The sequence below is a fragment of the Pectinophora gossypiella genome, chromosome 20 (assembly GCF_024362695.1).
Source record: "Pectinophora gossypiella chromosome 20, ilPecGoss1.1, whole genome shotgun sequence".
NCBI classification, from domain to species: Eukaryota; Metazoa; Arthropoda; class Insecta; order Lepidoptera; family Gelechiidae; genus Pectinophora; species Pectinophora gossypiella.
Window position 1 is genome coordinate 12,654,746 of NC_065423.1, and position 24,479 is coordinate 12,679,224.

Here is a 24,479-nt window from a genome sequence, read left to right on the forward strand (position 1 = left end):
AGTTAGGCAATCTCTTCCAGGCAACCTTTAGGTATAGTAAAATTAATTTAATAGAAGCGTCTGCGACGTAGTGTTAGATAGGAAAGAATGGATCAACCTAATATCGACACCCAACGAAAAACTACATGAACTACATGGGGTGATACTCAATGAAAAATAACAGCTGTTTGTAACCTAAATACCATGCACAGAATAAATTTCATTTCAATTTCGACTGATACAATACATCACTATGCTCATAAACGTCACAACACCAACTTACGTACTTACTAGGTGAAAGATAAATTATGAAATTCTGATTAGGTATTAAATAAAGCAAAGAAATAAAGACAGATCTAAATGCGACAAGAAAGTTTTCTTTTTTTTTCTATTAACTTATTTATGAATTTCAATAAAGAAAAATGTAATAATAAGTGCGACATTTTGTCAATTCCATAGTAATTTCGTGTTTTGACGTTTAGTAAAAAGTACCTACCTAACTGATTTGACGAGTTGGAAACTATACCATTGTAAAATGTTATCTTATTGAAATATAATCAACAATTGTACTTAGCTGGTCGTTCTGTTTAACAGAAGTTACCTACTGATATGAAGTCATCCGTCTTAAATAACAAAAAAAATACTTATCAAGAAATGATTCTATCGAACAGTTACTATAGGTATTGAGTCATAATGACTGGATGTACCTACTCAACCATTATCATAATATTTTATCGATAGACGTCAGTTTTTTTCCTTAGACGCCTCTAAAAAAATAAGGGACTTTCCCGGGTACGCTCACCAAAAAGAATCCAATCTGTAATACCATTTTTATTGCGAATAAATGATTATGAATTAAGAACTATTTTAGATTTGCTTCGGATAACAATCACACTTGGTCGGACAAATAGAAACCGTTGCGTATCTCATTCGTTTCCATTCTACCACATATATACGTACCTATAATAATATCTATTTGGTAATACTTTATCAATATGTGTCAATTTACATGATAATTTAATGCAACGAATAAGTAGAAACAATATTTTTTTTATACCTATCTGACATTGAGTAATTTGAAAGTCAAGAACTTAGAGATAAATATTATTAAAATGTGTTCGCCTTAACCTTTAAAAAACACACAATGAGGATCAATCAACTTTGAACCTAAAGAGAGTCCTCAAAGACATTTTTTTTTTGTTAATTTTGCCCCGAGAAGTTTGGTGGTAGAGAGGAAGTCCTAGAAGGAGGTACATTGACCAAATTGGAAATGTCCTTAGAAATGATTCAGTTCGATGCGATGTACTGTGAAGCGGCGTGCGTGTATAAAACGATTGATGAATGTGGAGGAAGCAAGAGAAGTGTGTCAGGATCGAAGCAAATGGAATTCCATAGTCTCTACTTACCCCGATGGGAAATAGGCGTGAGTGTATGTAGTATGTATGTTGCCCCGACAAGGGGCAGGCAAAGGAACATAGCCATACAGCCTAGTCAGATGAGTTTGTTTTCTTCATCTAATTTCCTGAATTTCTTTTCTTCAAAAACAAAGATAACATAAACTAAGTAGATTTTTGAAAAGGTTAAATATCTAAGGGATTTATAGATTCAATAATATTTGAAATTATTATATCAATCCTCATTATAACATTTAAATTACCATTAAAATGGCAACTCCGCATACGTGTTCTAGGCTCATATTCAAATTGGGGCTGTCCCTAGAGCAGAGACCCATAAAAAAAAAAAAAAAAAATAAATTTAATTCATATATAATTTTGAATAAAACTTTTATGAAAGTCGCCAAGGTTATTTAAGAATAAGCTTTTAATGAAATTAAGTTTATTAAGGACTTGGGGAAAAAGGAATTGATGATATTTGACTTGTGTGCCATGTAAAATTGAGTCAAATATACAATTCGATTAAACATTAAATAAAATAATAATAATAAATTGAATTGATTTGATTTGATTTTGACATTGCTTGTTATATAAATACATATGTTACATATAAACGTACATATAGGATTATGACTATTTCCCGTTCAAAGACAACAGGATTCCACTTACAAATACTATTAAACAAAACACAAACAGCCAACAAACAAAGCGGAAGGCAAGTGTATGTTCCATATTTGTGCAATAAAGTGTTATAATATTTATTATCAATATTTTTTAAACAGAGATGTGTTGTAAAAGACGATATAGTGAGTAGGATTGCGAAGGGAATGTTAGGTTGGTTTGGACACGTAGAGCGGATGAAGGATAATAGGATTGCAAAAGCGGTATATAAAGCGAAAGTTGATGGTTGGGCTGGCAGAGGAAGACCGAGAAGGACTTACGAAGACCAAATTGGAGATGTCCTTAGAAAAGGTTCAATACGATCTACTCTGAACCGGCGTGCGTGTATGAAGCGATTGATGAATGTGGAGGAAGCAAGAGAAGTGTGTCAGGATCGAAGCAAATGGAATTCTATAGTCTCTGCTTACCCCGGTGGGAAATAGGCGTGAGTTTATGTATGTATGTTTAAACAGATATAACCAAGGTAATAAAATGACCAAAGAATCAGCCACCGAATGGACTTTTCACCCGTTGTATAACAATATTTTTTGCTATCACAAGCAATCTTATCGACCGTAGTTTTGCAGGTAAGTTGGTGTATACCTAACTGCTGATGTAATATTTAGTATGGATACCCATACTGCGAAAGTAACTTTTTCTGTCTGTAACATTGTCACACTGTAACCACTAAACCGATTTAGATGAAATTTGCTATGGAAATAGCTGAGGATCCAAAGACGAACGAAGTTTTCATCCCCGAAATCACCTTTTCCTCCTGAAAAATGGGGGTAGGAAATGAAAAAGAGCTGCGAGCGATAACCGCGCTCCAAAGGAAACTCACTCTATGAGACTAAGTACCTACCTAGCTAAATAGAAATATCAAGAAAAGTTTCGAGAGCAATTTAGGTTCAGATAAACATTTAGGTAATCTCTGTCAATAATCTTGCATCCGTCCGCAGGCGGACTCGCGGGCTAAAAGATACGAGTAGTTGGCGATAAAGTGTAAATTCATAATATCAAGGCGTGTCATACGATAGCGTTGCATCAATGTTTGTTAAAAGTTTATTGACAGAGATTACCTAAATGTTTATCTGAACCTAAATTGTTCTCGAAACTTTTCTTGATACTTTTAATTAGCTAGGTAGGTACTTAGACTCATAATGTGAGTTTCCTTTGAATATAATTTGAGCCTGATTGAGAAGAATGACGGTTAAGTTAGGTGTTGTAATTGGCAGCCCTTAGACGTCACACACACAGTTGCGCGTGTTAATAATGTCAATGTGTAGTGTCTGTGTAAAACGAGGTTGTTTGTATGAAGTATCTGGGGTGTGGCCTAAACCTAAATGCTAATAATTATCCCATGTTCAAAATAAAAAGAATAGGTCTAACACTACTACTTATATAAAAACAACGACCTGAAAATTATAAGAAAACAGCAAAACAGTTTGTACCATAACTGTACAATAACGTCAAAACTCGCTCGACGTAGAGGGAAAATAAGGCCACTCGCCGTAAAGAGACTCGCCGTAGCGAGGGTCGCCGTTCGGAAAGTCGCTGTCAACGCTACAATTCTGTTCAAATATACAAATGCTAATTTCCATTTTCTTCATTTTTTTTATTTAGTCTATGTACGGTCACGAGTACTAATATGTATTGTATACACTTTGAAACCTTGTCACATTAACTTTTTAGCCAAATTAAAGTAAGTCTCAATAAATGTCAAATATGATAGTGCGACAGGGTTCTAAAGTGGGTACATGATATTGCTCATGACTGTGTACAGGGTGTTAGTAACATCGTAACGAAAACTTTGAGGGATGATTTGAGACCATGATTTGAATTTTTCGTCGCAAAAGTAAGGAACAGAAAATAATTTAAAAGAAAAAAAAAATTTCATGAATTTTCCGACTAAAAATTCCACTTGACATCAACTCAGAATCATGGTCTGAATCATCCCCTTCAGTATTCGTTACAGTGTCACTAACACCCATACCTACTTGTATGACTACTGTATGTACTTGACAGACAGAGTGGAGTGTAAGTGACATCGTAACGAATACTGAAAGGGATGATTCAACTCATTATTCTGAGCTAATATCAAGTAGAATTTTCCATAGCAAAAGTATAGAATTGAAAATAAATAAAAAAAAACATGAATTTAGCGACGGAAAATTCCACTTGATATTAACTCAGAATCGTGGTCTGAATCATCCCCCTTAGTATTCATTACGATGTCACTAACACCCTGTATACACTACTACACACACTAACCATTCAGAGGCGGAGGACAGTAGTCCTAGTACGGCTATTGTAATAGACTACTCTGGGCGCCATCCCACTTGCGTCAGACAGAGTACTGCGGGGCAGAAGGCAAGAGGGAAACCACTGCCCTATTTTTCCCTAAAAAAGTAGCATGGAAATGCAGCACCGACAAGAGCGTGGCTCTTAAATTGATGATGAGTCTAAGTAAATATCAGAGTTACTTGTTACCTTACCTTACCACTTTATCTTACTTGATCTGTGAAAAACGGGTTAACGCCAAGGAGATGATGATACGAATGAGTGACTTTCCAGGCTATGTTCCTCAAAAAAATATCCTCGTAAGGCCCGGATTTCCAGACACAATAGTTAAACAAGGTGGGTTGGATTTTAAAAGGACTTTGGGCCTTACGACCATATAGATGGCGCTGTACAGATTTTAGATAGATAAAATCGAATTCTTCGTAAACCTTCTGATTTCATGTATAACAGACGTAAAATATGCATCTTTTATCTTTGTTTCTGGGTACTTATATAAATGATGACCTTTTTATTACACCCAAGACGCAATTACATTTTCCACCCATTATTATTCTGATCAAAATAAAGAGAAGCAATATAGGTAGCAACATAATTCTATACATAATGTGATCCAAATAACAAGCAACAATTATTTTTATACGCCGTGATAGCCTAGTTGGTAGAACGCTTGCCTCTCACTTTGAGGTTGCAGGTTCGAATCCAGCACAGGCCTAAACCAATGATTGTCGAATTTGTTTTCGAATTCATGTTTGGATCATAAATGATTATCACGTGGTCAGCGGTGAAGGAAAACATCGTGAGGAACCCCACATTCCCGAGAAATGCATTTTCGGAGGTATGTGACCTATTCTGTATTGGGCTGGTTATCCCTTCGCGGGTTGGAAGGTCAGACAGGCAGTCGCTTCTGTAAAAAACCGGACCTGTCAAATCTGCAGGTTAGGTAAATAGACCCTGTGAAAAACAGGATAATGCTAGGGAGCTGAATTATTTTTTCATGCTTCTGCAATAGTATTGTATTTTGCAATAATTATGTGCATAGAGTAATGAGGGCCTTTGCTAAATAATAAATGTTTCTTTCTTTCTTTCTTTCTTTCTTTCTTTCTTTCTTTCTTTCTTTCTGTCTTTCTTTCTTTCTTTCTTTCTTTCTTTCTTTCTTTCTTTCTTTCTTTCTTTCTTTCTAGAAAAAATGTTATTATCGCGTTAAAGCTGTACAACGCCATCTATATTCTGTTTAGAGAACGTACCCTGGAAAGTCCCGCATTTGAAATTAGAACTGAGTACTTTATTGTTATAACTAAAGCACATAATAACGGGTTCTTACCGCGTTTAAATGGGGATATGAGACTCCCGATATTTCGACACTGTTGCAAGTGCCATGATCACGGGATGACTGATGAGATTGGAGTGGAGTATGTGCTTTAATTATGATAATAACCGCGTAAACTTAAAACAATGTACTTTATTGTTGTTTTGTTGAGAGCGCGTACATGAAAAATATCGAGAACGCAAAAAATTGTAAGCTGATTTTATTATGAACGAAAAACTGAAATTTTAAACAACAGAACGTACCTACAAATATAATAATATATTTAAAAAAAAGACCAACGAGGCCGTCGTTAACACTCCTCATGCGGGAATCTGCAACTGCCTGTTACGTATGTGTCAAAGATGGCTAACTTTACAAGGAAAGCATCAAATGTAGATACTTGACTCACCTACAGGTGATAATTCTTCGCGTCACCGAAGGAAATGGAGCAGTATGAATCATCAGACAAACTCTAAATTTCAAGAGTAATAATTCGGTCAGCGAAATTCTTTATCAGTAGCTGTTATCGACGAATTTATGCACTGTAATGGTAAATATATAAAGGATTGGTGGTTGTGGAACCACTCAGTTTGCTGTTCGAGGACCAGTGAAAAGCATCACAAGAAACATGTCATATTTGGGCAAGGAATACTATTTGGAGAGCCAGGAGAACTTCGAGGCTTTCCTCGATACTTTCGGACCTGGTAAGTGCCTAACATGACAATAACCGAACCGGCACCGAACCGCCGTGCGTGTATGAAATGATTGATGACTGCGGAGTAAGCAAGAAAAGTATGTCAGGATCCAAGCAAATGGACTGTCTCTGCTTACCCCGGTGGGAAATAGGCGTGTATGTATGTATTATATACAAACGAGATATTTAATTACCTTATGAATGCATGGGATTATCTGTCTGGGATCGAGCGTAATTACTGAATTGTATATAACAGTGTTTTGTTTTAAGAAAGTCTAGGGCCCTGTGCCGAGATTTTTCTTGCAGCTACTTTTCTTAGACTAAGTATACAGGTTGTGAGAAGCTGCAGTAGTTTTAGGCGGATGAAAAGTTCGTTATGTAAAAATTGACGATTCAAAATGTAACATTGTTTAAATCGATCAGTTCAAAGTATAACCTACTGAATAAAGATATTTTTGAAGTTGAATTTATATTTCGAAGGAAGGGGCCTTTGCCCAGCAAAAATATGTTGTTAAGCTAGATAGCTTAGAATGTTTCGGATCGCTTTCGACGTCGGCGTGTAATACGTATTCAAGACGTTACAAATCGAAGAAATTGTACCCACTTCAGAGTCAGAAGTTTTACATCTTTTTCTGCGATGATTTCACAGGGTCCGCTTACCTAATCTGATGATGAATTATCTATGATCCAAACATGAATTCGAATTCATAAAGTCGAATTCAGTGGTTTAGTGCGTGAACCGGAACTCGAAATCCTGACTCTACGATGTACAGTCATGAGAAATAGCATCTACCCACTTTAGAACCCTGTCGCACTAACATATTTAACATTTAATGAGTCTTATGGTTTAAATTTGTCAAAAAAGTTAATGTGACATGGTTTCAAAGTGTTAGTACTCGTGACCGTAAGTCACACGTTATCCAAACCGCTACCGTCACGGATTTTTCCAAATTGATAAAGCTATGTTTAATGGATATAAATCAAATCGTTTCCTTTTTTCCCTAGATGCCCCGGAAGCCTTCAAGAAGGCGATGCTAAACCAGAAGGCATTCTTGAAGCTGGTGAAGAACGGTGACTCATACACTCTGTTCACCAACTCAGTAGACAACACCACCAAAGAACTCACCTTCAAGAGCGGCGTCGAGTTCGATGAGCAACTGAGGGGAAACGCTGTGAGTTTTTTTTAATACTCCCAATATTTGTAAAAAAAAACAATCTTGTACCATTTTTTTTTCACGTGACGTGCAGAGTTGCTGCATATGGACTACTGTACCAGACTTGCACCAACGAGTTACTAATTTATCTTAAGTGCAGTTTTCACTAACACAGTTGGCTCGCCCGTTATAGACGGCGATACGGCTCACCACCACATTGGTCTAACAGAAAGCTCGGTGAGGTGTGGGTACTTAGTTCATCTTGTCATGGATGTACTTGGCTCCCCAATTGGGTCGTGTACTAGGTTCAAGATAAATTATGAAATTCTGATAATTAAATAAATACCTACAGATCTAAAACTAATAAAAAACATTTTCTTTTTCCTATTTAACTTATTTACGATTGTTAATCAAGGAAAACGTAATAATAAGTCCGACAATTTATCACGTGTTTTTTTTATACAAATTGCATAGAAATCAGAAATCAGAATCATTTATTCAACGTAACAATCATGGATAAACTTGTTGAAGGTGAATGTAACATTTTTGAATTTACGTCATTTCGCAAGGTGTTATGGCTGAGGAGAAGAAATGACAAGAAACTGCAACAGCAACACATCTTTTAAAAACCAATGAGGGTATACATTACAAGTTATTTAATAACTAGAGGAACACATTCAATACCAGACATAGTAATTTCGTGTTTTGGCGTTTAGTAACTGTTGGGGATCGACGCCTTTCATATTTATTAATCCCGACAGGATGAAGACGGGATTGCTATTTTTATTTAGTAGGCGCTAAGTTGACATTGTTCCTCCCCCGCACCCCTTTCACTTGTACTATCATATATCTCACTGAAATAGACGTTGATTTGTTTACTCTATATTATATCTGTCATTTTCTTATCCGCCGAAAAGGAAAGGGACGGGTAATTGACAAGCATAAAATTTATGGAACACACGTCAATTTTAAGCACAAATCTAAAACAAAATTTACATCAAATCTAAAAATTTTACATCAGTCAATAACCCGACACAGTTAAGTAGACAGCACGTCAAACGGATTGCAGACCAGCGACATACCTTTTTGATTCGCCCGGGTTATTCATTCATTTACTCATTCTTCCTAAAATTAAGAGCTGTGAATCATCCGTCTCTTTCCTTTTCGACGGATATGAAAATGACGGATATACCTAACTTAAAATAACATTAGGCGGTGTCTGCAGGAATCGGGGCCAATGTATAGTACTATAATAACATCTTTGTTTCCAGTGCAAGACCACCATCACCGTAGATGGTAACGTGGTCACGCAGGTCCAGAAGTTCGACAACGGTGTGGTCATAACCATCAAGAGGGAGTTCACCGACAACCAGCTGGTTGCGGTTAGTATTTTACTTAATATGTAACACTAGCTTTTGCCCGCGACTTCGTCCGCGTGGCGTGTTATAAAAGAGATATCTTTGTGTGTGTGGGAACATGCACTCCCACACACACAAAGATTCTCTTCAAGCATCTAACTTATGCAGTTTAGATTTTTTCATACAACATTTTTTCCCGCTAACTCCCATTTTTTAAAATACAGCCATAACTAAACTTTATATTTATTAAGGTAAGCATGCATGCTAGATTGAAAACATTACTCGTATCTTACGCGGTTTAGATTTTTTCATACAAATGTTATTTCCCGCTAACTCCCGTTCCCGTGGGAATTTTGCAATATCCTGTTGCAACTAAGCTTTAAGTTTACTAAGGTACTTGCATGCCAAAATTTCAAGCGTCTAACTTGAAGTGGTTTAGATTTTTCATATAAAAGGATTTTCCCGCTTATTCCCGTTCCCGTGGGAGTTTTGGGAATTCCTTTCTTAGTGCAGCTCTACGGTACCAAATTTCAAGTGCCTACGTTTAGCTGTGCGTTGATATGTCAGTCAGTGAGTCAGTCAGTTTCTCCTTTTATATATTTAGATGTTCCTGGGTCGTGCTTCTTTTTTATCGACAATAAAAAGACATTTTCTCGATTTATCGGATTTAACATGTTTAAAATTATAACGGCAATAAATATTTTAAAACATCATATAAAAATGTGTCTATAGAGGACTATTTGGAGTTTCTCTTTATTTTGTTAACATACTTTTCTTTGCAGGGGCATTCAAAAAAAAATTGTGACAGAGTGGCCCTTTTCATCGGAGACAGCATTTTGATTTACCACTCTGTCACAGAATTTTGTGAAAAACAATCAAGCTAAGTTAATCACTAATCAAGGGACCGATTAGTATTTTGCTAGTATTTTGAGTATAATAAGATTACCTATATTTTTGGACAATGGAAAGATTAAACAAAATTCTAAAACATATAACCTATCAGAACTAAGTACAGATCATTGTCGATAAAAAAGAAGAACGACCCTCCTACATTATCATAGAATAGAATTCATTCATCATCAGCCGTACGACGCCCACTGCTGGGCATAGGCCTCCCCCAATGATCTCCACGACGATCGGTCCTGCGCTGCCCGCATCCAGCGGCTAGAATAGAATAGAAAATGTTTATTATAAAACGACGCCACACACAAAAACAAGAGGATAACATAATTTAAAATTTAAACAAAGCATCATGCTATTAATATGAAAGATAATGATTGTCAGAAAGAGACAGCTTTAACTCGAAAGTCCTAATAATTTTAAGTACTTTATAGGGTTCCGTAGCCAATGGCAAAAACGGAACCCTTATGGATTCGTCGCAACAATTATTTTTATATATGCTTCTGCCATTATATTGTATTTTTAAATAATTAGGTACCCGAGTATTTAGAAAAAAAGATAATTTTCACGATAAAGCTGTACAACGCCATCTATATTAATTTTGGTAAACGTAGCCTGAAAAATCCCTCATTTCAACGAAATTGTTTTTTTTTTCAGACCATCACCATGAGCCAATGGGACGGCGTTGCGAAGAGAATCTACAAGGCTTAATTTTTAGGTTTAATATTTAATTTATTTTTAATAAAATCGGTCCTGCGCTAATAAAATACCGTAAAATCTAAATGTTGTTTTATCTTTAACAAGTAAGCTCAATGTGGGGAAGACCGTCTGGGCTAAAATACCGTCTAGTGGCAATAACTTTGTAGTATATCAAAAGATTACCTGTGCTGCTTTCTCTTATTTTTTATACTTATAAATATACATACATACATAAACTCACGCCTATTTCCCACCGGAGTAAGCAGAGACTATAGAATTCCATTTGCTTCGATCCTGACACATTTCTCTTGCTTCCTCCACATTCAACAATCGCTTCATACACGCACGCCGGTTCAGAGTAGAGTAGATCGTATTAAACCTTTTCTAAGGACATCTCCAATTTGGTCAATGTAAGTTCTTCTCGGTGTTATAAATATAGCCAAGTAAATCATCTATCATACATATCCGATCACATAACATACTCTAAGTATAGTATGCAGGTTGTTAGTAAACATGTAAAGAATACTGAGGGGGTTGATTCAGTCATTGATATCAAATGGTTTCCCCTATTATGTTTACATAGTCGGCGAAGAGTGGGGGTATACAGGATGTTAGTGGCATCATAACGCATACTAAGGGGGATGATTAAGACCATGATTCTGAGTTAATATCAAGTGGAATTTCACGTCCAAAATTTACGATTTTTTTTGTTTTTTTAAATTATTTTCAATTGTTTTTACGACGGAAAATTCCACTTGATATTAACTCGGAATAATGATCCGAATCATCCCGCCCATAATTTGTTACGGTGTGACTTACATCCTGTACAAGTGCATACAAGTAGATAGGGTGTTAGTGAAATAATAACAAATACTGAGGGGGATGATTCAGACCATGATTCTGGATTGATATCAAGTTTTCCTGACGGTTCCGTTCCATGTATTTTGGACGCCACATTAAAAAGACAAAGAAATAACCAGCTATGGTAAAGCCCCTTGTAATAGGGGACGAGCCTGTTGCCATCGAAAATTGTTAGGCGGCCTCCGTGGTGGAATGGTTGAGCGTTTGGCTCCCGATTCGGAAGACTCGGGTTTGCATCCCGATTGAAGTTATGATTAAAACATTATTACGGAACAAAGATGATGATCTCACTAATGTCTTTTGTATGAAGGAAGCCCTTGTCAAGCAACATGAAGGCGTTTGAGATCATTCATCTCCGTATTTATAATAGCTACAGTTACGAAAATTAGACAGAAGGAAAGAGGAATTTTTGAACATGAAGTGTTTCCTAATAACTCAAAAATGATACATCTTTAATATCTTTCTTTATTTGTACTATTAAAGCCTTAAATATACGACAATATTTGTTACATTTATAAGTATGTAGTTACAGGCCGAGTTGTATTAAGTACTTTTCATTGACGCGACGGTACAGATTTTATATGACAATGAAGCATGTTTAATAAGAAATGGTTTGAATGTAAAAAAACGAAAACAGTCATGGGTGTGTCGAACATACGCTAAGGGGGTCCGGATGCTAGGGGTGATTTGATAACGTACCTGGTTGTAATAATATTTTAAGTATTACCATTATAAAAACAGCCTATATACGTCCCACTGCTGGGCACAGGCCTCCCCTCAATCAACCGAAGGGGGTATGGAGCATCCACTACGCTGCTCCACTGCGGGTTGGTGGAGGTGTTTTTACAGCTAATAGCCGTGACCAGCGGTATGACGCGTCCTCCGGAGCACGCACGTTTTTGTTTTTTTTTTTTAATTTTCTGAACGGAATCTGATTCAGAGCGGAATCATCCCCCTCAGTATTCGTAACGATGTCACTTACACCCATACGCAGTTGTACGGCTACATGTACGGATGGGTGTTAGTGACACCGTAACGAATACTGAGGGGGATGATTCAGACCATGATTTTGAGTTGATAACAAGTGGAATTTCGTCTCGGAAAATTCATTTACATCAACTCAGAATCATGATCTAATGTCACTTACATCCTGTATAATATTAAAACATATTTTTTTTCTTCTAAACTGTTAAAAAATATAAAAATAAAGTTATTAATCCATAGCACCAAACTCTCACCTACAAATAATCACACCCAATTCAAACTAAGATAGTGTGTAATCGATAGCTGATTAAGTGTAAGTACGATATAATACCTGTTAAAAATATATTTTTTATTTATCACTAACGGGAAACATGAAGTCTAAATTAATCTTTATTTATTGTGAATTTGATAGGGAGATAATATTTTTCCTAATCTGAGTACTTTGATATTAATTGCACTTAGTTGCCAGGTTAATATTCATATTCATATATTTATTTGTATTTATCATACATTGTCGTAAGTTGTACATCAATCGATCATATTTAAAATTGTAAATATGATTGGCCACCTGATACGACACGATTCGTTTATAAACAACATCATAGAAGGAAAAACGTAAGGAAAGAGAGGAAGGGGGAGACCTAGGAGAACATTTGTGAAACAAATATAAGATAAAATAATGATGAGAGATATAGATTAGATAAATAATGAGAGATAGAGAGAGAGAGAGTTGCCAGGTGACAAAACGACATGTAGACCTGCGCATCTTGCAAATTCTAGGTTGCTTCTAGATGTGGGGAGGGTTTAAGGGATGAGGGCTGTGATCCACGTTCGAGGATTTTCCTCGCTCTTATTAAAAAAAATAAAAAATTCAAAAGTATTTATTCTTCAAAATAGGCTTACATAGTTAGCACTTTTTGGACGTCAAAAAATAAATTACATACGTAACTAGCTGTAAAACTACTACCACATTGAAAGCTGTATCGCTGAGGGAAAGACGTGGCCAGAATACCTCTCAGCACAGCGCCCTACTCCTACTGTTTCATGTAATAATAATAATAAAAAAAAAACGTTTATATCCCACAAACTTCCACACGTATGTATACATTCACTTACATAATTAAACATCAATAATTACTTAACTTAGAAAAAAAAAACAGAATGCAAATGTACGGTCACGAGCATTAATATGTATGTCACATTAACTTTTTTGACACATTGAACTGTAAGTCTCACTAAATGCCAAATATGGTAGTGCGACAGAGTGCTAAAGTGCAATGGCTCATGACTGTACTGCATAAAAAATAAACTAAAATGTATGGTTGCCGCAATTCAAAGAGGAACATAAAAGCAAGGAAACTGTAATGCGTAATTGCTCGATTATTTATTCTGGGCGTTAAATATTAATTTTATCCCTTGCACAAAATCTCGCATAGAACAGATATTTTTCTTTGTACCCTGTGTTCTACGATTGATTGCTAAATTCCAGTGACCTACCTCTTGTTACATACATAAACTGACGATTTACGCAATTCTATTAGTTGTAGTGAGACGTACATAAAATAGTCGTACCACTATGAATTAAGTATCCGTGTATCACCAAGTTTTTGTATTACTCGTTATTCTATGATAGGTAGTGATAGGTGAATCGTATCGCCATCTGTAACGGACGATAGCCGAGTGCAGGATAATGTCTTCTGCAATAACATAACATACATACATAAACAGCCTATATACGTCCCACAACTGGGCACAGGCCTCCCCTCTATCAACCGGGGAAAGTATCTCCAATGCGGGTTGGTGGAGGTGTTTTTACGGCTAATAGCCGGGACGAACGGCTTAACGTGCCCTCCGAAGCACGGAATCATCTTACTTTTTCGGACAATCAGTCCTTACCAAACAAAGGACAGTCTCACAAAATGATTTTGACAATGTCCCCATCGGGAATCGAACCCGGACCTCCAGGGCCTAACGCTCTAACCACAGACCGTACGGAGCAATAATAATAATAATAACAGCACTTGGCTACAGCCCGTGCCACCCATACCTCTTCGGAGAGATTAAAATATATATAAAAAATTATAATAATATTCTGCAATAGTTTCGTACAAATCATTTAATGACTTGCTCCGATTTTATCACAACTAATTAAAGAATTAGCCAGGAAGGTCGGATGAGCTCGGTTTGGTACCTAATGATCATGATTGGTGAAATATTATCTAACTCATTAGCAACAAGTGATTCATTAAAACCGTATCAATATAAAGGCAAAAACAATACGTGAGTGGAACAGTGCTAATTGATTTTCTTGACGTGTATAAATATTCTGAAGAAAGATGTCTTTCCTTGGCAAGGAGTACGTTTTGGAGAAGCAAGAGAACTACAATGAATTCATGGAAACATTGGGCGAAAGTAAGTCTGATGAACGTCTTTTTGGGGCTACCACCGTTCTACACGCCCTATCTATGGAGTAATGGCGATTACTCCACCGACAAGAGTGCAGCTCTTAAATAAAGAGAGAGAGAGAGAGAGAGAGAATCCAAAGGCAAGCAATTGACCACAATCTCACTTGATGGTAAGTGACGTTGTGGCCGAAGGTGGGACATGTTTATCTAGAAACTGCTTATTGACTCTTGCTTTGAAGAGGCTCAGGTTGTAAATACTTAACGTGGAAACAGATTCGCGGGCAGAGAATTCCTATCAAGGCGAATTCTTTGACTTCTTTATAAGTCACTTCTCTTTATTTTTTCCATGTAAGCTGTTCTTGGTTCCCTTCCCTCTTTCCTTCTATATTCCCTTCAATGGTGTTGGCAAAGAATAATGAATAATACTACGTATAGAACGGCAACTCTCCGCTCGACACCAGCGGCTGAGCTAGGTTTACCTCACGTCAACTCGGTCTTACTTTAGTCTTCAATTGTATGGCGTCAGACGTCTCACACACAGATGCGCGTGTACGATAACGTCAATGTGCAGTGTCTGTGTAAAACGAGGTTTTTTGTGTGGTGTTGGTGTGGTAATGCCAAGGTGAAAATGTTTTTAGCCGTGTCGGAGAAAAAGAGGAAGGAGGTCATGGACTTCAAGGCCCGCAACAAAGTGACGAAGAATGGAGACGAGTATACATTATCAGTGACTGTGGTGGAAGGGTTCACCCACGAGATCACCTTCAAGAGCGGCGTGCCCTTCGATGAGAAAATCAGAGAGCATACGGTGAGAAAGCAGCTTTATATTCAGATTCATGGGCGGATCCAGAGGTGTCCCCCCCCCGCATGGGGGTCATGACTCCACCCCTGGGCGATTGGTTGGGTCATAGATGGCTTCTGCAGTTTTATATAGTTTCCCATCCCAAGCGACGAAGCTCGCGTTCCGGAAAATCTGCATTGGTTGCGTATGCGTTTCGGAGGTTAAATTCTTCCTTCAAGGGTTAAATTGGAAGGTCAGAGAGGCAGTGGCTTCTGTAAAAAACCAGACCTATTGAATCTTTAGATAGGACAATGAAACTGGGATGACGTTAGAGATATGATGATGCATATTTATTTCCAGTCAAAATCGGTGATCACCGTGGAAGGCGACACACTCACTCACATCCAGAAGTTTGGTGACATTGTCACCTTCACTCACAAGAGGGTCTACTCCGGGGATACCATGGTGCTGGTATGTTTTGTACTTTTATCTTCTATGCTGAACTTGAGCACAGCCTGAACACTGAGCGAGTCCTTTTGTACCTTTGATGGGGTTGGCTCTTGGCTTGACTTGCCCGAAATCATTGACGAGGCCTCAGATGGAGCGAGCTCGCCCAGAAGGTGCCTGTTCACTCTGGCCTTGAAAGCACCCGGGTTATATGCATTCGGAAATATAGAAGACAAATAATTCCACTCCCTAATAATGTAAGGTCTTGAAGGAGACACTTGCTAGGGTTTTTTGGTAATAAAACGCCGGGGCAGTTATGAAACGATGCATACTATATTCTTGTTGCACAGGAAGAGAGATTAGAAAAACTTGTTACCACCTTAAGAAATATAAAAACCAATGTTTTAGTTAGTGTTGCCAACAAACACTCCATACAAAAATGTCTTGCGATTGTAAATGTCGTCGATGCGATTTAGTACAAAATTAAAGAGGGGGGGTTTAGGGTCAAATTACATTTGTCCGCACGTCATCGCAGATTCCTATACTCCTATCCTTTTCTGTTACTTAGTGCCGTCATTTGCTAGAGCGAGGGAGAGTCTTCTTTGCGAGTCGATGGCGATCGATCGAGGGAGAGTATAAATACAATAATATATGTTTTATTCATTTTCAGACGACTACCTCTAGCAATTGGAACGGAGAAGCGAAGAGATACTTCAAGGCCGTTTAGTTTCTACTTATTTTATAATTAAGATTAGTTTATACCATCACGCCTGTATGCCTTGCCGACTATGTAAACATAATAGGGGAAGCTACGTGATATCAATTATCTATGATTCAAACGTGAAATCAAATTTAATGGTTTTAGACTTTAGAGCCCGTGATACTACGATGCTAAGTCACGAGTTCTACGAACCGGACTATCATGGATTTTAGATTAATTAATTTATGTTAATTAAGTTATGTATTTATGTTTATTATTTAAAAAGAATTTCCAATAAATAATATATAAATAACTAGCAAAAATTGTTCTATTTTACGAAACATTTGCCTACGGGTTACTGTGGCCCTGTGGTACACTAGCTTATATTGCTTCTCAAACGGGGAACGCCGGTTCGTACCCCGATACCTACCTTTTTTTTACATGACTTATTGTAGATTTGCCACAGATGGCATTAAATACTTGGCCGGACAAATGAGGAGCGCTGAAGGCTCTCACCCAGTACAACGTTTAAGACAACAGACAGAACCTCGGGTGGTCGGGGCGTGGTCTGAGAGGAAAAATATTTGAAAGAATTAATGGACTCTAGTGGGTCGATAGCGATAAGCGCTGATTGAGGGAAATCGTCGACCACGCCGGCTGGGTCGATGTCGGGGTTCTTTAGTGTTTGGTGTCGCGAGCAGATTGGCTGCCTCTATGGCTAGAGTAATCGGGTCGTCGGGATCGTATATTACGTCCTTTGGACGCCGGTACTTTCCGATACTTACCGAACTTGCACTAATGTTATTGATTTATCTTAAGTTCAGTTTTCACTGCCACAGTTAGCTCGACCATTATAGACGGCGATACGGCTCACCACCTATCACGTAGGTCTAACATAAAGCTCGGTGAGGTGTAGGCACTTAGTTCATCTTGCGATAGATGTACTTCTGACTACCCTATTGGAATATAGTCGTGAGCTTATGTTTTATGCATTTGCCTATTTAATTTGTAAGCAGAGACTATATTATTCCAGTTGCTTCGATCCTGACACACTTCTCTTGCTTCCTCCACATTCATCAATCGCTTCATGCACGCACGCCGGTTCAGAGTAGATCGTACTAAACCTTTTCTAAGGACATCTCCAATTTGGTCAATGTAAGTTATTCTAGGTCTTCCTCTCCCAGCGTTGCCATCAACCTTCGCTTTATATACTGCTTTTTCAATTCTATTATCCTTCGCCCATCTATCTGTCCAAACTAACCACCAACCGGTGTTTAGTCAACACCAGGTAGTGCACTTAATTGGTGTTAACTAAATAAGTTAAGGAGGAGCTCGGTGGCGCAGCGGTAAACGCGCTCGGTCTGCGATTGTTGAAGTTAAGCAACTTTCGCGAAGGCCGGTCATAGGATGGGTGACCACAAAAAAAGTTTTCATCTCGAGCTCCTCCGTGCTTCGGAAGGCACGTTAAGCCGTTGGTCCCGGCTGCATTAGCATCATCGTTAATAACCATCAATCCGCACTGGGCCCGCGTGGTGGTTTAAGGTCCGATCTCCCTATTCATCCACGGGACGTTAATGGGCTGGTGATGATGAAATAAGTTAAGACACGTTTAAAATATATAATATTAGGGCAAAGTAACAACAGGCACTTGACCTATAATTCTAGATTAGATATATCAGGTAATACTCAATTTATTATGTCGATGTGCGCTAACTTGATAATGGTTGATAAGCGACCGGACTTACCTTTCGTTGCTATCGAAGATAGATATTACTTTCGTGGGTCTTAATTTGTTTTTTCGGTGCAGATACCGGCATAACAATAAAAGATATACAAGCGAAGAACGCGTGTACTATGTATTTGACAGTCAAGCAAAATTGAATCAAATTATGAAGAAGTCGATTGATCTTTGCTTGGCTATCAAATTGTAGGAGACAGGATTATTGAGATACTATTTATTATATTTCCCACCGAGGTAAGCAGACTATAGAATTCCATTTGCTTCGCTCCTGACATAGGTACTTATCTTGCTTCCTCCACATTCATCAATCGTTTCATACACGCACGCCGGTTCAGCGTAGATCTTCCTCTAAAGTCTTGTAGGAGACAGGATTATTGGGACACTCAATTTTTTGTTGCTTGATATTTGGATGACATATAGAATTATATTGCTACCTATATTGCTTCTCTTTATTTTAGAATAATAATAGGTGGAAGATGTAATTATGCCTGGGTGTAATAAAAATGGTCATCGTTTATACCCAAAAACATAGATAAAAGATGCATATGTCTGCTATCCATGAAATTAGAATGTTAAAGGAAGGTACGTTAAGCCGTTGGTCCCGGCTATTAGCCGTAAAAACACCTCCACCAACCCACAGTGGGGCAGCGTGGTAGAGTATGCTTCATACCCCCTCCGGTTGATTGAGGGGAGGCCTGTGCCCAGCAGTGGGACGTATATAGGCTGTTTATGTTATGTGTTATGTAAAGGAAGGCGCCTGTAGACCACCATCTATATTGTTTCTGGTGAAGGTAGCTTGGAAAGTCCCTCATTGTATAGCGATGGTGAATAAAACTGATTGAGGAGCTCGGTGGCGCAGCGGTAAACGCGCTCGGTCTGCGATTGTAGAAGCAACTTTCGCAAAGGCCGGTCACAGGATGGGTGACCACAAAAAAAAAGTTTTCATCTCGAGCTCCTCCGTGCTTCGGAAGGCGCACTGGTCCCGCGTGATGGTTTAAGGCCCGATCTCCCTATCCATCCATAGGGAAGGCCCGTGTCCCAGCAGTGGGGACTTTAATGGGCTGATGATGATGATGAATAAAACAATTCAATCAAACAATTATCACCTTTACCACAGTATATTGAACAACAACAAGAATGAGGAATGTAGATACGTAACGTGTGACACTGTAGCACCTATATTACTTACAGAACAATAACCAACAAACAACGCAATTACATTAATATCAAACAGTTACATTTAAGAACATAATTATTGAAATACTTACTAGCACGTTCACAGTCCCCATACAAAGTTTTTTTTCGACCCGGTAAGTCCAACTTAGATAATGTCGAATTCGTATGTTATTATATGTAACTCATCATCATCATGTCGTCCAAGCCCGAAAACCTAGTTCGAAGTTGTATGAACCCCTTGACCCACACGTGGGGGCACGGACTTGCCATCATATTTTGTCGTGCCCCCACGTTGGGGGCACTGGACTGGCAACGTGCTAGAAAAATACAGGATGATAATGACACCGCACCAAAAATTGAGAGGGGTGATTCAGGCCGTGATTCTGAGTTAATATCATATTGGGCAACACTAAATAAAATTATATTTTATAATACCTATCTTAATCTCTCTTCCCGTGCAACGATAATACATAGTGCGTTCTATAACTGTTCCGGAGTTTTATTAGTAATTAAAACACATAATACCGGGTTCTTACCGCGTTGATGAGGTTGGTATTCCGCCTCACAACCACACGATAGGAAGAGATCGCGTTAATCAGGGATATGAGACTCCCGATATTTCAACACTGTTGCAAGTGCCATGATCACGGGACGACTGATGAAATTGGAGTGGAGTAGGTATATCCATAATTTTCTACGGGCAAACATATATCTCTCTACCCTCTTTCTTTGTCGCTTGTTTCTACATTTATTGATTTTGATATCGGGAGTCTCATATCCCTGATTAAAGCGGTAAGAACCCGGTATTATGTGTTTTGATTATGATAATAACCGCGTAAACCTCAAACAATGTATAAATGCATGTATATACTAGAATTAATTTTCCGTCGAAAAATCCATTAATATATTAGTGTTTTTCATTACCACTGATGAGCTGAATATGAGCTGAAACAGCCCACTCAGTATTCGATAAGGTGTCACTAACCCTGTTCGGTCATGAGCATTAATATGTATACACTTTAGTACCATGTCACATTAACATTTTAGACAAATTTAACTGTAAGTCTCACTAAATGTCAAATATGTTATTGCGACAGAGTCCTAAAGTGGGTACATTATTGCTCATGACTATACGAGACCATTATGATTGATTCATGATGTATTTTGATACTTTTTACTCGCATTTTTATGACAGGAATCCTCGGTCAAAGTACAAAAACTCTTTATATTTATAGTTAAGATACACGAATTACTTGTGTTACATCTTAGTCGCATGAGGAGCACCAAAACAACACAAAATGTATAAATAGTAAGTCAAACAATAGAGTTTTTGCAAATATTATACGAATATTATTAGAATAAAACCCAAATATACAAAAAATATCTGACAAAATAGTTAATACTACTAAATTATCCCAAATAAATAAATAAATGAAAAGAATTTAATAACTTTCACAATTATTATCTAGTAGAAGTTTTAATTTCTCCAATTATTTTTGTTTACGTTTCATTTATTAGATTCGTATATTTTACCTAACATAAAATATTCAGGCACATGCTTAGATGTTATCACAAATGTGTGTGGATACTTCTATGTTAGGACCATAGTATAACAAAACCGGGTATGCTCAATCCTACGCCTATGACAAGCCGCCATTGCTATCCCTCTGATGACGTAAGTGTTACCATTACATTGGTATCTCCAACATTCTAAGAACGTAAATTTTATTATTGAAAATTAAGTGAATTACTACTATTACTTGTCACTTATATAAAAATCATTAAAACTGTAAGTAAATCTTTTACTAAAAGGTCGAAATTTCCTTGCAAAATAAATGTAAAAAAATTGGTCGTGGGTAATTAATTTTTTTATGAAATGGCAACCCAGGGTGGGTGACGTCAGCTGGGCTAACCTTGAAATGTTAGCTGTCAGGCTTTTTAGCGGGAAACGGGAACGGGACAGTTGCTTTCTTCATTGAATAATCTAAATAATTAATACGAAGTGGTGTTTTGTGGTTAATGATCGCATTAAGTTAGTCGGAAGACATTCGCGAGTGTTATTACATTGGAGTATTCAATAAACAAAGTGTGTCTGCCTATTTTCGCTTCGTGCTAGGAAGCCGCTTCATAGCTCAAAAGTTTATGCGGACTTTTGAGTTAATTCGTTTGGGGTTCGGAGTAGGAGTCTACTCCGAGGGTGGGGGCTTAGGTTTCATCATCATCATTCATCACCTTTCACCATTTCATTAATCATCAAGAAAAAAAAATACGTCAGACATGGCTGTATGGGCATAGTTCCCTTTGCCTTACCCTTCGGGGAAAACCAAACCAAAAAAAAAAAAAAAATGTTAGCTGTCACTTTTGAGCATACCTGGTTTTCTTATACCATGGTTAGGACAAAAATGTACCTACATTCGAGGAAAAAATAATGAAGACAAAAACTGCCTATTTCTCCCATTAGGTGGCGCTACTGTTGAGTGATCTTTAAATTTTGACTATTCCCCATACTATTTGAGCAAACAAACATTATTGTTTAGGTTATCTTTTTACACTATAACCCTTTGCGCAGTTTTACTGCAAAATCATAGTGGTATATTCATTCCCTAAAGATCGGAATGAAGAAAACTTAGAAAAACTTATTCTTAATTTAAGCTGACAGTTATCTCGAAAACGCGCTCGGTCTGCGATTGTTGAAGTTAAGCAACTTTCGCAAAGGCCAGTCATAGGATGGATGACCACAAAAAAAAAGTTTTCATCTCGACCTCCGTGCTTCGGAAGGCACGTTAAGCAGTCGTTAAGAACCACTAATCCGCACTGGGCCCGCGTGGTGGTTTAAGGCCCGATCTCCCTATCCATCCATAGGGAAGGCCCGTGCCCCAGCAGTGGGGACGTTAATGGGCTGATGATGAATTTAAACTTCCTTTTTCCAACTGGCTGCTTTTCTTTTTCGTAACTCATCCTTCAAACGTAAGATACTCGACGTTGCTCCACATTTTATAGCAATTTTAGAATTTTAGCTGGACAGTATGGATAACTCTCTAAATTAAGGAACACTCAACAGTGCTGCCGCCTACATTTGAGTTTCTAGTTTTTATCCTCATTCTACTGCTACATAGACCTCGTATAACAAATAGACAACCAATCTCTGTAAAAAAGTATTCGCGGCGCATCTTGCAACCGATATTGCACTGTATTGAACAACCATAACATCTTAATTAAGGGAACAAACTTATACTGGCCCCGATTCCTACAGTCACCTCCTAATATTATTTTAAGTTATACCTGTCATTTTCTTCTCCGCCAGAAAGGAAAGGGACTGATGATTCACAGCTCGTAATTTTAGGAAGAATGAGTAAATGAATGAATAACCCGGGCGAATAAAATAGGCATCTCGCTGGTATGCAATCCGTTTGACGTGCTGTCTACTTAACTCTGTCGGGTGTAAAATGTAAAACCGATGTAAAATTTTTACACGGTTGTTTTAGATTTCTGCTTAAAATTGACGTGTATTCCATAAATTTTATGCCTGTCGATTACCCGTCCCTTTCTTTTTCAGCGGATAAGAAAATGACAAGTATAACTTAGAATAAAATTAGATGGTGTTTACAGGAATTAGCACCACTATCTACATAAATTAATGTAAACGTATTTACAACACGAAATGGACGCTGTTTAAGAAAATCTTTTTAGCGAATTTGTGTCTATTTGTTTATGTCAGTATATTGGTAACTTCAATTGATACCCAGAAACTACTGGTTATAATAATTATATTTATATAATCAATATGTCCAGCCATAATTTTAATAATTAATTTCAAAAATAATACTGTTAACATTCATCTATTTATACAATGGAAAATAGATTTTGATACATTATTTCAATATTTAATTAGATACACTTTCACAATGAGAAAACAGGGAATAATGGTACCGATTTTGGCATTTATCTTGCCAACGATAAAAAGCAACTGGCTCTATCTCTTTCTTGTACTTATTGTAAGAAAAGGACAGCCATATATTTTTATGGACTCGGCTGTTCTACGTCGCTTTACCGACTTACACGTTCATAAGCGCGTAAATCGGTAAAGGGGCCTAAACTTGTTTATTGCCTTATTTACTAACTAACATAGATACTAAGTTTGTGTAACTACTAACATCTTATGGACAATCTTAGTCTGAAATAAAATATTTTTATTTTATTAAGTATTTATATTTTGAAGACGGTCAAACAACTATTTTCCAAAATCAGCACCAATATTATACATAATCGCTAGTTTCAATCCAGTTAAGTAGTTAACGCCATTAGCGGCAAATCTACAAGAAATCAAGGCAAAAAAGGTAGTTTTTCATTCAAGAATGTTTATTCTTCTTCTTATCGTGTGGATTGTGCTATTATTGAACCGCCAAAGGCCCCTGACATGGCTCATGTAACGACTACTTACTTACATCAGTAAGTAGTAACCGGGACCAACGGCTTAACGTGCCTTCCGAAGCACGGATCATCTTACTTTCGGACAATCAGGTGATCAGCCTGAAATGTCCTAACCAAACTAGGGATCACAAAGTGATTTTTGTGATATGTCCCCACCGGGATTCGAACCCGGGGCCTCCGGATCGTGAGCCCGACGCTCACCACTGGCCACGGAGGCTGTTTAAGAATGTTTATAACTTTTTTCGCAAGGAATTTTTCATATTGAAACATCCAAGTACTGCATTGATGAGGTCGGTTATCCACCTCACACCCACACAACAGAAGACGTGCAAGAAAGGGATAGAGCTACTTTCAGTTCTGTCAAATTAAGTTAATGCTAACTTGGTGGTTGCCAAAATCGACACCAATATCGTTTCAACCAAATTAAATACAATCAAATACATATTAGTAAACCTAAATTACTAATTACATAATTTACCTCCATTTTAGAATAAGCCCAACAGAAATTGTT

The 24,479-nt window shown here is 37.5% G+C and overlaps 2 protein-coding genes across 2 annotated transcripts; both read left to right on the top strand.

The window, feature by feature from the left end:
• Positions 1-6,213: 6,213 nt before the first annotated feature.
• LOC126376327 (fatty acid-binding protein 2-like) lies at positions 6,214-10,494 on the top strand. The gene is made up of 4 exons (XM_050023658.1): positions 6,214-6,344; positions 7,340-7,506; positions 8,760-8,870; positions 10,404-10,494. Exons 1-4 carry the CDS (start codon positions 6,269-6,271, stop codon positions 10,455-10,457), a joined length of 408 nt encoding a protein of 135 aa, XP_049879615.1. The 5' UTR covers positions 6,214-6,268; the 3' UTR covers positions 10,458-10,494.
• A 4,046-nt stretch (positions 10,495-14,540) lies between these two features.
• On the top strand, positions 14,541-16,696 carry LOC126376326 (fatty acid-binding protein 2-like). The gene is made up of 4 exons (XM_050023657.1): positions 14,541-14,702; positions 15,334-15,500; positions 15,834-15,944; positions 16,591-16,696. Exons 1-4 carry the CDS (start codon positions 14,627-14,629, stop codon positions 16,645-16,647), a joined length of 411 nt encoding a protein of 136 aa, XP_049879614.1. The 5' UTR covers positions 14,541-14,626; the 3' UTR covers positions 16,648-16,696.
• Positions 16,697-24,479: the final 7,783 nt, after the last annotated feature.